Below are 15608 nucleotides of genomic sequence, written 5' to 3'. Positions count from 1 at the left end.
AGTGCCTGGCTGCTACAAGAGCCGTGTTTGACAGATGCAATGCTTGTATTGCTGCAAGAGGTGCACATTTCGAACAAAATCTTCATTAAAAAGTTTATAAATAAAATAATTAAAATAATAAATTAAATATATTTTTTTCTTTTTTCGTGATTTCCTGCGAAACAAAGCAAAAAGGAGCATATGTCTATAGGACTTTTTTTCTTAGTTTTTTACTCCTCTACACGCTCCCGAAGTTTTGCCATTTAATTTGGAAACACCCTGTACATATTTGTATATATGTTAAATAATTCGAAGTGAGGATAAGAGAAAGTTTATACGGAGATAAAGAAGGATAGTTCATACACTCTGGAAAAGCGACAAAAGTGGAGCAACAATAGCGTCTCTAGGAGCAAAGATGAAAGGTCGGAAGAGAGAAGTATTAGGCAGAGACTTATTGCTTCAGTAATTACTACTAATAGCCACCCCCTGAGTAGCGAGGGCAAAAGGAGGTGGTTCTATACTATCCCATACTGTCCGGGAGTACCTGAGAGAATTCTATGTTGGTAAACATCCGGACCATAAATTTTTCCAGGATTCCGTGGAATTTTCGTGCACTTTACGGGATCTTCGCCGGCGTTCTACGTCGTTTCATACTGCGAGGCGTTAAAGCTAAGAGGAAATGTTATCGTGAGGGGATGATGGACTAGCGGAGAAATAAGCTTCTTATGAAGAAGGGAAGGGACAAATAACAACGTTGTTTAGATTTTACAGATGCACATGACTGTTCTGAGAGAGAGTTCAATATGTCAAAGTTTACTACACTCATATCGAACGGTGTTTGTTATTCGTGTCATATTTATACTCATAACTTTGTTACGCGGTTGTATATCTTTGTATGGATAATAAAAAGAATTGAATAAATGGAATTATACGCATCGCCATTTCTTTGACACGATAAATATAAAAATAATTTAATTACATAAAAGTCGGTTGTTTATTTCAGTGAATTTATTCATAAAACACTGCAACTCTCTCTTGCTATCAGAGTCACTATATGATAACGATATCTCTCGGAGGTAGCACACAATATAGGCACGCCACATTGAATGGTTGGTGTGTGATTTATGATCCGTCTCTATCGCGTCCTTATTTCCTTACCTCGTTGTCCCTATGCAACCAGTCGGCTTATGCTTCTATAACATATAGTAGATATAACTTGCTTCTTCTTGCAGTGACTTCACGAAACTATTGACATAACATTATGATACACACAGTTAAATGCAATATTTAAATCGATTTAAATATATTTCATATTTTTATACTTACACGTGTATTATTTCACTTTTATTATATTATATTATATTTAAATATTATTTATTCACTAATTCCAGAATATTTCCAAAACTTATACGTACTTAACATATCTACTGTTTTTAAAGCTACTTCAAACATATCAGTTGCAGCAGAGAAAGAAAAAGAAGAAGATACATTACGCATTTCGTTTAAACTTTCTGTCGCCTGAAACAGCCCGTTCAGCCCTCGACAAAATCTGTGCGATAATGTTGAGTAGTACTAGCAAACTCGTTGGACGAAATTGCGGAACGTAGCTAGACATCGAATAGCTCCCGTGTGATTTACAGTCTAGCCCTATCAACGTCCTGGCCTTTCGTCATGCTACCCTTCACATGCCCTGCTAAGCCGGAAGACGAGCGTTTCTATGAAATAGAAACATCTTGCTGGGTTTCGCGCGGCATAAGCCAACGCTCGAGATATATTTTATAGGGTAACATTTCCCTGACGGTGCCGCCGTGTAGAAACACCCGTGGAGGAGTATCCCATACATCAGGGTTGCACCTTGTCTCTTAACGCAGCGACTCTCAATGGCGAGCAACGGCGTCTTTAAATAAGAAATACATTTAATCCGCGAAGAAGATAATACGGTTGATCATCTTAAATTATTTAGATATATATATGACGTGTTCTCGCGTTTTATTAAAAACACAAGAAAAGATTAAGTGACGTTGGAATTTTTTCGTAATTTTAGCTGGAATATGTATCTCGTTTGCTTTAAACGACTTTCAAAAGATATATGAACTTTCACCTGCATTTCGTAAAACTTTGAAATCTTCCTGCTAGTAAAAAAAGGTTCCGAAAGATAAAACTTGAGAGCCATTGCTTCCTTTCTCTTTCTATCTTAATACTTCTATCCTTTAACGTTTCTCTTGTTTCTTTCGTTTAGTTATTTTTTTCTTCTTGTCTTGTTTCATTCACCCTAAACGTACCGTTCGTATCCTGACCTACTTTACTCTAGCAGACTCTTACCAAGTCTGTCGTCTTTGCGATTACTGTCACGTACGTCCTATATGTTTCGAGATACTTCCTGTAACTTCCCTTTATGAAAATGACTGCATTTTGTTACCAGAGAAGCCCGATTAAAACATTATACCTCATTTTCTTTAACAAATTAATAAATTATTTCACTGATATCTTAATGATATTTTTTTTATCATATGTCTTATTCTATCTTAATTCTCTTTTTTGCATAAACTGTCCACTGGTTTATTACACCCAACTATCCACTGGTTTCTATTGTCTTATACATACCACTTAATCATGTTCTTGATGAGCCGCGGGCAAGTTACGAATCAGAACGTAATACCTGTGCTTTCAACACCCAAATTCGGAGAGCGGCTGAGTAACATCTTCGACGCAGGCAGCGCCAGTAGACGATACTGCGGCTGCACCAGATCGTAATATCGCTTTAATTATGTGCGCCGTATTTGCGCCGGGTCGCGTTATTAATTTCGGGTCCTCACGCCGAGAGACTTACCGTTACGACCTCGGGGGTTATGTCGGATCCCGGGAACCCTCTAGCAGGAACGTCGTCGGGCACGGAGACGTACCGTCAGAGGATGGGTGTGCAACCCTCCCCGGAATACACGTCTGCACGTACGATGCATCCGCCCGGCGCAGCACACGGCTCATCTTCGAGATGTTATTGCGCGAGCGTAGCCCATCCCTCGTATGTAAATTATTTCAGGCGCTAAATTAAACAGGTGAAACGGTGTTACGCGATAAGTTGGCGTGAACAGGATTGCTCGACGAAATATCTCCGTTTTAGAATGTTTACGACGGCTAGAGTTTTCGGATTCGTGACGTTGATGCGGGCGAGCTAGTTCAATTGCGAGTTTGGAATTACTGTTCTTTTTGCGCGATAAGAACAACAATATCCGAGATATTCGCTTCAATTTAAGTTGTCTTCGCCGACGAAAGTTTTGACGTGACCGAAGTACCACGTGACGAAAAGCAATAAGTTTCAATGATGCTTATGTAGAACGTTCGTACTTCCCGTAATAATTTGTAATGTACATAAAATGTGAAAAGTTGAGATACGTAAATATATAGTTATTTAAACGATTTATATAAATATAAAAATAATAATGTTCGTAATAAGCAATAGAAAAAGAAATCAGATATTCTATAACGTTGTTTATCATATCTAATAATTAATTTTACAACTTCTTTTATTATTTATATAACATAAATATTTAATCATCATCCATGAATGATAATATCAACTGATCTTTTTTCTTATGTTCATCGCGGCATCGGCGCTATTTTCTATTACCAATTGTTTCTGTCACCATTGCTGTCTCTTGGAACAGGTACATACATACCGCTTACAGCCTTCGACTGAAGCTAGATCGCACTTTATTATTTTTCACCGATGTAATTTTTCCTCGTTTTCCAGACAGTTTGGTCGGGCGTCTCGCGGAAAATATCCCCGCGGATTGCGGTCGCCGTGCAAAATAAATAATCCCTCCGTCGCTTCCGTTTCTCGTTTCGTTCCGCTTCGCGTGTCACGTGTCTGTTCCATTTTTATTGCGACGAAGCCACCTCGTTACATCAACCCGCGTATCTATTTATTTTTTAAAAATTGTATGCGCTTTTATTTCGTTCATTTTTGAATGCATAATGCGGTGTGCAGAGATTTCATTAGACTGTAAAAATAATAACGTTCGTAATACTCTGAAACTGCAAATTAAGGATTGAAGGCAGTAGAAAAAGAAATCAGATATTCAATAATATGCGCGGTATCAGTTAATTCTACAACTCTTATAATTATTTATATAAATGAAAGATTTAATTTTTTACTATACCGCAATGCTTTAAGACGCTTACGTTATTATTACAGTATGCTTCTAGACGGCAGTTCGAAGTTCTCGGATAAAGCAATTAACGAACAAATGCGAATAGAGTTGAAGTTTCGCCAATCGCTTTCTCTTACGCAACTCATTTTACTTGCCGAACTGTTATGGCTACTTAGAATGCATTATGAAGACGTAGCGATGCCGCATACTGTCGACTGCTGCGAACTTTACTTGTTGCAAGTATCTACGCTATATTAAAGTGTCAGCCACAAATAATTTCGACAGACACAATATTGATTTAGATTCTTAGAACATTGTTGATTGGAATTCCATTAAGCATTATTCGGATTATCTATTCATTATGTATATTCATGCACTTCAACATAAATTAATTAAATATAATTATAGTTATAATATAAGTTATTGTATTCATAAATTAAAACTGTAAATAAGAAATTAGGAAAGAATTAATTTTCTATATATGTGTGTTTATATCTGTAATTGCAAGGATTGAAAGGAAGTAGAGATTTGATTTGGAGAAATGTTTTGAATGTCGTCCTAAAGTGCATAAACTTTCGAGTGTTCTAGGTTGACATGTAACGAGAATTTACGAATGATCACCATTTATTGGAAAACTATTGGTCTAAAATTTGTGGAGAACTCCTTGTCAATTTTACTAATAAAGGAGGCTCTAACTGTGATAATTTAATACAAAATTACTATAAGCCTTTTTATTTAACTTAATAAATAGATATAAAGTTCTCAGAATTTCTCTCTATTTCTATTTTTTTCTTTCTTTTACAAATTGCGCCAAACAGACAGTTACATATGTCATTTTTCGCAATCTTAAATTATATAATTGATTTTGCATGCACAATATGCAATATTAAAAACTCTATGAGCCAATATTTAATGTAGTAAATTGTTTATTATAAAGAATACCTCGAGTTAATTCTTTATTATAAAACACACACTCGTTTTGTGAGACGTATCTGTGTATTCATTTTCTGTTTCTTTTAAACTCAGATCAAATTGCTTTAATTAGAGTCCTTCAATTAATGAATTAGATTTTAATTAATATAGCCGATCTTTTAAAATCCAGATAAATTTGGCATTGCGACTGCACCTGCTCCAGTCTCCGTCACACGTGGAAGTATCATTTTAATGTTCTTTTTAATCTTATTATTAATCTCTGGTTTCGTCAGTAAATATTTGAATAAACCCTTAACAAACTTCCCTTGTGTCTTATACTTCTCAAAATCGAAGTCCTCGTTGTCTTGAAGAAGATTAGGATTTTGAGCTAGGTATGTTATTATATCATTATACGCTAATTTCTCCTTATATGACAATTGATCGAAGTTCACCGTCTCCTGGATCATGTCGCCTAGTTGTACTTCAGCCTTAAATACGTACGTTTCGACCCACATCCACATGATGGGCAGAGCACCCATATCGGTGAATTCTATTTTGTTTTCGTAATATTTAAATGCTTTCAAAACACCTTTATCGACACTTATTGTACCGGACAATGCACTCTGAGTAACTTTATACAATAGCTCTCCGCGAGACATAGTTACTGGTGGTTTAGCTATGTTTAATTTTTCCCAAAGAGTTGGATCATCGAGGTATTGCTCCATCTCTTCTATCATCGTCGTTTCGTCATCGGTCTCAGCTGTTGGAAGAGCAGAAATCAAACTTGTCAGTTCAGGTAACCACTGACCTGTAGTTTCGGACTTCATCTTCACGAAACTATCTTCAGATACTTGAATGCTTATCGATGGTAGCTCGATAGCTTGTAAATAAGAATCAATTGCGGATTTCAGTTTCAGATTTGCTTGAATTGTTTTACTTTTCTGTAGCCTACGCAAGAGCGTAAACAGAAGTGTAATTTTATTTGGGAACATCAATGGTTGAAAATCTGGTCCAAGTATTTCCGTAATTTTTTCAGATGTAAAAATCAATTTGAGGGGTTGTATTGTTTTCGCAAATATATTTCCTTGTTCCAAAGTAGGTAATAGATCAACGTAAGGATTAGATGGATTTATAGACTCCAACAATATCTTAGGATTGACGAGAGGTACAGTGACACTGTCTGATAATGATTCAGGTGGATTTTCGCTAATTTTACCTTGGGTTAAGTCATTCGGATTAAACGTAGAATATATGACATCTGATACCAATTCCTTCGACGAAACTACGACGGGTAATAATGTCGTTGGACTCACATAATCTATAGTGACAATGTATTGATTAATTATGCTCGTCAATTGTGAATTCTGTGTTACTTCCGGATAAGTTATGGCTTCTTTAAATAATGTTAACAATAATGCAACATTTGTGGGATAAAGTTTTATATCCACATTCTTCAAGATTTCCTTAATATAATTTTTACCAAATATGATATTCAATGGTTTTAACACTCGAGTTACTATTGGTGAGTCGGAATTTTGCATGAGCTTATTTATATCCGGCGATTTTAAAAGTTCCTTGATATCTGGTAAGACAACTTCAGGTTCCGTTGTGTTATGATCATCACTTGTCGTTACAACTAGGACACCACTATCAGATAGGTGTACTCTAAGAGGCTGATCAGTTTCTATAGACGGAGGTAATACTATCGCACTTGATACGACGTTTTCGGAATGCACTTTTTTTTCAACGCTGTCTAATAATTGTGATTTAGTATGTTGAATTGTCGTTGACGGTTTAGTAGATTTAGTCTTTGTTGTGACTTCTTTAGTTACTTCTTCCGATGGAGAAGTTTCATCTTCACTTTCCTTACTTATACTCGGTGATGCTTCTTTTTCATCGAAACTTACTTTTGAGGGCGGAATATATTCCTCTACTTTGGAATTACTATCTTCAACACTACGCTCTGTCGGTGTAGGTGTTGTGTATCGCGAGTGCAGTATTTTTCGTGGTTTCTGCGTCGGATAATAAGTTCCTAAAGAAGGAACATTAGATATTGATGTCGTTAACGAAGGTTTCAAAGTTAATGGTCGATCCGATGTGCGTTCTTGAATAGGTACATGTTCAGTGATGTGTGTTTGGGTGAGTTTCGATTGGACGACTTTTGGTTGGGCGACTTTTGGTTGGGTGACTTTTGGTTGGGTAACTTTTGGTTGGGTGATTTTTGGTTGGGTGACTTTTGGTTGGGTAACTTTTGGTTGGGTGACTTTTGGTTGGGTGACTTTTGGTTTGATGACTTTCGATTCGGTGACTTTTGTCTCTGTGCTATGCACTTGATCTATCGTTGGCGATACTATCTTTGATTCTGTTGAGTCGATTTCTGTAGCAATTCCTGTTTCCCATCCTACAGTTCCAACTTGCAATTCATTTTGTACAGCGGGACCAGTTTTATCAACATATTTATCTATGTTCCATACATACGAAACTCCGTTGATACCACCTGAAGGCACATTATTTGTATACATACTATCTGTCTTGAATGCCACTGCTATTGAATTGTCCCGGTCTTGGTCCCGATTTAGATAGAGATTTACATCCACTGGTTTTATGGAATATTGTGTGGTATAGCTTTCTTTTTGTTGCAGAGGCTGTGGAGTTGTTTTCATCAGAATATACGCTACGTTTTGAATTTTTGTTGTTAAAGTTAAAGGTATATTATTTTGTAATTTTGGTACTTGCAGGAATGTATTTACCAAACACTGTCTTGGTGCCTCACATTTCTCTTTTTCCGTTGGTATTAAGGTACTCAGAAGCACAGATATTTTTGGCTGTGAAATTAACTCAAGTTTTATGGAATCTATTGTTGACTGAAGTACTTGATCCACATCAGAGACCTGCACAGATTCCAAAAGTATCAGTACATCAATTTCGGGTGACACAAATGGTGTGAAAATTCTTGAATATTTTTTCATGAATACAGCTGATAACAGAGCTGAAGCCGGCTGTTGTATTGAATTAGTATTTGGAGAGCTTGGAACGCGTTTTGTAAATCTTGTTAGGATTGCCAAGAGAAGCTCTGACGGATCATTGTAGGCAAATTTGTTGAATCCCTTAAGAATTTTAGTTATATCCTCGTTTCTATAATTGCGTATGAAATACGTTAGTAGACGGTTTTTCATGCGAATCGTATCTTCATCAAACTCCTGAGAAATAACGGCTGAAAGCAGCATTTCTATATCTATATCTTTTTCCAGCAGATGATGCATATACTTTAAGTTCGAATCAAGGTAAGTTGGAACCGTTACAATCTTCAAGTGATGGTATACGTAAGACGTAGCATCCTTTACGATCATTTGTATGTTTGAATTGAGAATCTTGGTGAAGGTAGAAAAGATAAGTGTATAAGCGTCATTGCCAACGGGATCTTTCCCGATTGAATCCCAATCGTTACGATTGATGATATTATTTCTTGTTAAGTCATACAGATATCTAACGTTTTCTTCCAGTACGGGATCCTTGCTAAGGTTTGGTAAGTTTATCAGTATCAAACTGAATAGTTCTTGCGACAAAAAATTTTTTGTTTGTAAATTATAAATAAGCTTTACAAACACCGGACCAAGAGCTTTCTGGGTAATATTTGAATTTTCATCGTATCCTATCATTTCTTCGTTTTTAATTCTACCTGTTGCGAGCGTGTTTAAATCAATGTTGGCGAGATAATCAAATGTCTCAGATTCTGTTGGTTTTAGTAAAGTATTTAAATCAATTCTGTTCTTTTCTATCTCATTGACTAAGTATTTAGCCGTACATTGAATATAAGATGGTAGATTTTTTATCAGCGATGACAATACGGTAGTTGTCTGTTGATTCTTATCTGTGATGTCCAATTTAGGTAAAATAGGTAATAAATTGTACATATAAACTATCTTCTTCTTGAGAAATTCATAAAGCGTTTCCAAAGATGTATGTTGTTCTTCCGTCAAATTATTTTCACAGCCGTAAAGCAAGTACGAGAAGATGTAGAGTATGTTATCACGGAATGTCACTGATAGTTTTAAATTCTCTATTACTACATTCTTCTTATTTTTGATATTTGAAACATTTTCATCACTTGTTAGTTGATACTCATAGCCATAGCTATATTGTCCGAACGTTATCGGATTCAAAGATCTTCGTACGACGCCGAAGTCCGACAGAGAACGTAGTAGAACATCATTACTTGGTTTGTGCCCAATTGCCTTCAATCAAAAACATCTTTTATCGTTATACTAAATTACGATATATAACAGAAATAGATGATTATATTATAACAAATAAAACTCATGTATACAATTTTGTTATTATCCCATTTTAAGATTATTATATTATTTTGAAAGAGACTTATATTCTCACTTACTTCTTTTTTTAATTTTGTACGATGTTTGCCCTAAAAATGAAAGAAGTCAAATTATTATTACATTATTTTACCTAATAAAATATAATACAATAATACATAATTCGTTTTTAAAATTTAACAAATTTTAACAATTTTCTCTGCTTTAGTCATTTGTACAGATTATCAAAATTATAATATATATGTATCTAAAAAATAATCACTATATTGTTTCTAGTATCATAATATTTTTGTTAAAATGTTAAAAATCTGTGTCGACATAATAAACTTACTGCCGCAAATGCACATCGCACGAATGCTGTTCCAGTTATGACGATGAAAATAATAGTTAATAGGTTGTTCACTATCATTTTGCAAAAAATTATGGCCGAATCAGGCCAAATGGAATTGTATAAAATATTCGATTGTTGTGTTTGTACGTGTAAAACGTTTCACATTACACAATATTTCGTTAGATTTTAAAATCACTGCGCTTGCAGCGCATCACGAAGACTGAGGTAAGTTTTAACGAGGGCGGTGCCTTTATATGGAACAACAATTGAATTGACTTGGTTAGAATTATGTAGGTGCGTGTACGCGACCGCCGGCTGAGAATGAGTAACTCAGCAGGCGCATGTTATTGCTAACTGATAATTAAATTTTACTGTTCCATACGTCGGTATTCCCCTCCCACTAGTTCCTTCGATTTGGTTGGTCTGAGCTGTTGCATCGAGTGAGATGAGATACGGTTATTTGATTTATTATTCTTGATACCATCTTTAAACGACCCAGATGTTGTATTACTTTTATATTACAAAGAGATTATTCTACTACTGAATTTCTATCGCAAAATTTAATCCTCGGATTGTCATTCGATTTGGTTGTAACAAGATATAAACTTTTCAAAAACTGGATCGCAATACATCACGACAGGTGGTATTTAATTATTAAACAACACACGATTAGGAGCCGCATTTTTCATTAGCAAATCACACGTCGACTCTGATGTTGTGTTACATATAAAAAAATATATCGATTCAAAGTCCGACCTTTCAATAGATTAAAAATTAATCACTGTACGATTACACGAAAAATAATATAAATATCTCATATGGGGAAATATACACAGAATAAATATGAATGCTGGAAAAATACAAAAACATTGGATCAGCTTTGTTCGAAAAATTCGCTCATCAAAAAAAATCACGCTTTGCAGCATTGTCATTGGTGCATCAAAATTTCGTTGGTTTCATCGTTATCTCACGGATTGTTTTCAATATCTCGAAGCGATTTCTTTCTCGTGCTTTGATTCTATGTGAGAGCTGCCGTACTAAAAATTTTTTTATTAAAAATAATAAAAATGATTCAAGACCAGAGAGAACTAGTTTTTACATCATCCTTTGAGCAAATTTCTCTCAGATATTTACGTGTACACGAACATGAACATTCGCGTAAATCAATTTTTTAATTGTAACGTTACATAAAGTCCTTATTACCGCAATAAGTGATTAGCTGGTATGTGCAAATTAATAATCATCATCATAGAAGTTATTGTAATCATAAAAATAATATAAGATAACGCAAACAAACGCTCATATAAATACAACATTTAGTGCGACGCCTTATAGTCTTATTTACATGTTCCAAGTCATTTTATATCTTTTCTATAGACACAGACATACAGTTTGAAACGAGATACTCCCGTAGCTATACGCGCGACAAAGCTCACTGCTGCTCTCCTCTGATTGAGCGCGGTATATTTTTACTCGACTGGCCAATAAAACCGAAGCTGACAATCTACTATGTCCCCTAACAAATGACAACAGATAACGTGCGACCGAAAGGGTCACACCATCGTGAACGATAAGGTGGCAGGACAATGACGAATAGGCCTTCGCTGGATGGTTCGCGGTTTCGCCCCCCCCCCCTGCCACTATCATATACGTACCAGGGGCAATTCCGATAGGTGATCCATTATCTTAAGCGGCATCGAGCAATCGATTCGCGCCGCATCTCGGCCGAGCGCTTTTTCAGGTCCCGCCGGACCTTCGCGCACTGTAACGGTTCTCTTCCACTCTCTTTCTATTGCCGTCCCTTTTATTCTCGTGTATACGTAATTTTTTTGGATTGACTTGCGAAACGCGCGCACAACTGCATATTGCACTTCTATGTTGCTTCCATCACTCGTCCGTAAGGTCGACCTGTCGGGATTGGGATTGAACGATGCGCAAATACGGCAGCTCCGCGAGAGAGCTAAAAGCTCACGCGTTTTTGGAAAGGTATCGTTTTTCTCGCATTTCCGCGGAAGAATGAGCTTCTATTTATCCTGTGGAGATTAATGACGCTGTTTGTCGGCGATAAAATAGTTCCACAATACTTAACGTATTATTCTGTTTGGAAAATAAGGATCGTGTATAATCAGGATTGTATGTAAAATGTAGAGTTTCAAAGCTGCTGCTGCCGCTGCTGCTGCTGCTGCTGCTGTTCTGCTTTCGCAAAACTTTCGTGTCATGAGCAAAATTAATCGATGTAAACAACTTAGAACATACGAACGTTAATATTTTATCAAAAGCTTTTGGTGATACATGCACATGTACTGACATACAAGTGACATTTTTTATTCTTATATAATAAAAGATATTTTATGAGAAAAATACTTCGGGAAATATATGAAGTCTTATAACTTTGAAATGGTACACCTCTTTTAGCAAAATCGCATTTTACTAAAAGATATGAATGGATATTTATTATCGCACACACACGCGGTATACTAAATGTACTAAACTATAATATGTATATATTTTCATGAGAGTCAATATTTTTTATGATAGAAGGTGCATCATCCGTTTTAATAATTTGTTTCATGAGAAATTTTCAATTAGTAGTATCATAAAAAAATTTTATGACAAAATAACTGAGATAATGCTAGATGTCAACAGTGTATTGACATTTCTCTCTGGCAATATATTGTATAAATATCGCTGTTTACTCCTACAAACTTGTCGAGATAATGATTAACTGTCATCAGATAAATTTTACATTATAAATCAGCAACAGGAAAAATAGTTTTTTAATGTAGCTTGTCTCTCTTCCTGCATCGCAGCGATACGGGTCAAAATTTATTAAAGCTCCGTATCTTGATCAAATAACGCTTTTGATTGTTTTGCGAAATTGAAGAAAAACTCTAGTTAGGTTTTTTACCGTAGATATTTTTATTCATCCCTGGATAGCAACCCGATTGGACGCTTCTGCCGTACTATAAATTCCGCTGCTCGATTGCAAGAATCGCTTTTGGAGATTACGATTGATCGACGTTTGCCGAAACTTAAGCTTTTACAATACCGAAGAAATTCTACGAATTTTTGCAAACGCTTTATGTTCCAACTTTCTGAGCGTGGGCTTTGCGTTGACCTAGATTTTGTAAAACTTAATCAATTTTGATTCGGGATATAAATTATAATAAGAAAACTTGTGACACAGAATTATTTCTGAGCAAAATCACTGGAACGATAATAAATTTTATTTTTTATTCAGAATTTTATATCCGCTAACTGCAGATATAATCGTTAAAAAGGGAATATTTTCCGTATTATATATAAACTCACCTTAGGCGCTTATTCGCACATACACGTATTATATAATACATAAGTATGTGAACACACGCGTCTTGTGCACACATTTACACAAATCAATTTACTCATGATCCCACATTACACAAAGTTCTTATTACCGCAGCGGTTAATTAGCGTGAGTAAACCACCGCAGATATTATCCTTTAAGTATCCAGCAAGCTAACATTGCGAGAAATTAACTACTGCGGGTTTATCGCCGTTTTTTTCCATTGTAATATCGCTATGGTATCGTATGCTAGAACGACTCTCTTCATAAAAGGAATTAAATACCGCTGCAAATGACCATTACGATGTACTTCCTGTATCGATTAATATCTTATCGATTTCAAGCGTCTTAATAAACCTAAATTTCTTTTCTATTCTGTGTTCACAGGTTGCGGAAGTATCGCGCCGAAATCTACTTGGGGCAAAGTTGCTACAATGGGTTACGCCAGTCTTGGGATACCCTTGACCTTGGTCTACCTGTCTAGTGCGGGAGGTCTCTTGTCGAGATGCGCCAGAGGTGTTTTCACCCGAGCTCTCTGTTGCTGCCTCTGTTCGAATTGCGGCTATTGTTGTTACGACGAGAGGCGGATGCAGGTTAGCGATGGCATGCTTCGTTGAAAATTTTTCATCGTTAGACGATAAAAAATTTAATCGCTTACATCAGTTTTTTCCCTTTGGATAAACTGAATATACGTGATGGGAAATGCATATGTCGTATCGACTCGACACATGCATCTCCTATGTCGGCAGGATACGCGTGTCCTGTTGACGATCGATAAGGATTAATCGCTGCCGTACCATTGATTGGTTATTGTTAGAGCGCTATTCAAATAAAATTGGATCAGCCTTCGAAATCCCCGGCACTCGAAACACAAGAGTGTAAACGATGTTGGCGTTCACTCGAAAGTGTTGCGACGCAACACAAATGTAATTGGTACACATGTAGAATGGTCATTCACGTGTGTTGACATGCGGATATGAACGGATTTTCCATTTTCGGGTATTTTCTCATATGTAGGATAAAGAGCGACGAATGAGAAAGAAGCGACAGCAGGAGGAGCTGGCGCAGCAGCAGCAGCAACAGTTACAGCTGCAGGAGCCCTTTTACGTTCGCGCGAATGCATCGACGTTCACTAGCACCGTGGAAATTAAAGCCAGCCCGAAAGACGAAGTTTCGAGCCTTGGCTCCGGCGACAGACCGAATGTTACCATACTCGCACCAATCAGTATCTGCCTTGGCGCGATGCTGTGCTACATCATTGCTGGAGCATTCACTCTGCATAAATTGGATGGTTGGTCATTCATAGGTAAGTTCCGTTCAAAAAAACTTATCGAAAAAAACTTCATAAATTGTGTTCACTGTTGCGTTACATTTCAACGTGAATTCCAGTAGTTTTCAATATAAACGTATATTTGATGAGCCTCAAAGCGTTTCAAAAAAATTAACATGATCGTTTTTCTGTACCCGTATCAGATTGGCATAAATTCTGCGACGTAACATATACAGTGCAGTATATGTAAGCATGATATATGTAGTCGACATGGTGCCCGGTTCTTATCCTCGCCACACCCTCGCCAACTCGAGAAACGTGACAGTCTGGTTTTGCTCCTGCTATATAATGTCAGGAATGGCCCTGACGGCGATGTGCTTCAACATCCTCCACGACGAGATTGTCCATCGGCTGAGTCACCAAACAGACAAGTCGGAACCGGTGAAGCCGAGCTCGTCCGTAGACGAGCTGTCGACGGATCCGTTTGCTCTGACCTCGTGACAATTTCCGTCGGGCAATCTGTGCCACAGGAACGGCACCGACGAGAACAATATATGTGGCACGGAACCACCCACCAATATATTCGCGCACGAGAATGAGATCAACATCCTAAAAGACACCTTCAATCAGGTAGACGTTACCAGAGATTGCAAACCGATCCTGAAGCTTGAGGATCATGTCCCACCGATTTCTGCTGTCTATATGTTACCCAAGGTCGACGAAGAGGCCGAGGAAAATACGGAAATGTGAAACTTAGACGCGAATTTCCGGAGAATGACAGTCTGGCGGCCAGGTTCAATCAATTGGAGATTACCTAGCAGCGTTTTTATGGCTCGTAATCCAGATGGATAGGTATATATAACATGTTATATATGCTAAAATCGTGTTGTCAGATCGCGACGAAAAAGCGTTTTTGTTGAATCTATTATTAACGTTGAATTCACAGTTAAGACACACTAATAACTTTAATAAAATCACGAAAGTAATGATGCTCAAAATTTATATTTTTGTTTTTTTAAATTAGAAGTATAGATATAGTGTTAGAACATTTTTCAGACATATGAATTTTTTAAATTTGATTATTATATACTTTTATTACTGAAGTTGTCTACTAATATCATTTCTTTCATGATATGATAAACAATTGTATATAATGTTTTTACACTATCTTAATATATTGTACTATTTTGCATGTCTAAATTCAACGATTAATGATAGAATCATTAATACGTTTCCATTAGTGATAATACTAATGATCGTATACAGAGCGTTATCTGGAATACATTCGAAAAATTCAAAAATGATAAGT

The 15608-nt window shown here is 36.5% G+C and overlaps 2 protein-coding genes across 2 annotated transcripts in view; one reads left to right on the top strand and one right to left on the bottom strand.

Moving 5' to 3' along the window:
- LOC108720519 (TWiK family of potassium channels protein 9) overlaps nt 1-14911 on the top strand; it is a 52915-nt gene extending 38004 nt beyond the window's left edge. The window contains exons 3-5 of the mRNA XM_018444580.1: nt 13417-13622; nt 14047-14344; nt 14541-14911. Of these exons, the coding sequence (XP_018300082.1) occupies nt 13417-13622; nt 14047-14344; nt 14541-14800 (764 nt within the window). The 3' untranslated portion in view covers nt 14801-14911. The remainder of the gene's footprint in view (nt 1-13416; nt 13623-14046; nt 14345-14540) is intronic.
- On the bottom strand, nt 4947-9916 carry LOC108720508 (uncharacterized). The gene is made up of 3 exons (XM_018444569.1): nt 9705-9916; nt 9436-9465; nt 4947-9277 (listed from the first exon to the last, which is right to left on the bottom strand). Exons 1-3 carry the CDS (start codon nt 9780-9782, stop codon nt 5222-5224), a joined length of 4164 nt encoding a protein of 1387 aa, XP_018300071.1. The 5' UTR covers nt 9783-9916; the 3' UTR covers nt 4947-5221.
- Nucleotides 14912-15608: the final 697 nt, after the last annotated feature.

The sequence above is a fragment of the Mycetomoellerius zeteki genome, unplaced genomic scaffold, assembly GCF_001594055.1.
Source record: "Mycetomoellerius zeteki isolate Tzet28-1 unplaced genomic scaffold, Tzet1.0 scaffold102, whole genome shotgun sequence".
Lineage (NCBI taxonomy): Eukaryota > Metazoa > Arthropoda > Insecta > Hymenoptera > Formicidae > Mycetomoellerius > Mycetomoellerius zeteki.
The sequence above is the reverse complement of the archived record's forward strand: the minus strand, read 5'-3'. Positions and strand labels throughout refer to the sequence as shown.

Excerpts from the sequence above, each read along its gene's own strand:
- LOC108720508 (XM_018444569.1), bottom strand. The coding sequence starts at position 9,782 with ATGATAGTGAACAACCTATTAACTATTATTTTCATCGTCATAACTGGA. Across the intron at positions 9,466-9,704 it reads TGCGATGTGCATTTGCGGCA|GGCAAACATCGTACAAAATT; the intron begins GTAAGTTTATTA and ends TTTCATTTTTAG. Across the intron at positions 9,278-9,435 it reads GTACAAAATTAAAAAAAGAA|GCAATTGGGCACAAACCAAG; the intron begins GTAAGTGAGAAT and ends TTTTGATTGAAG.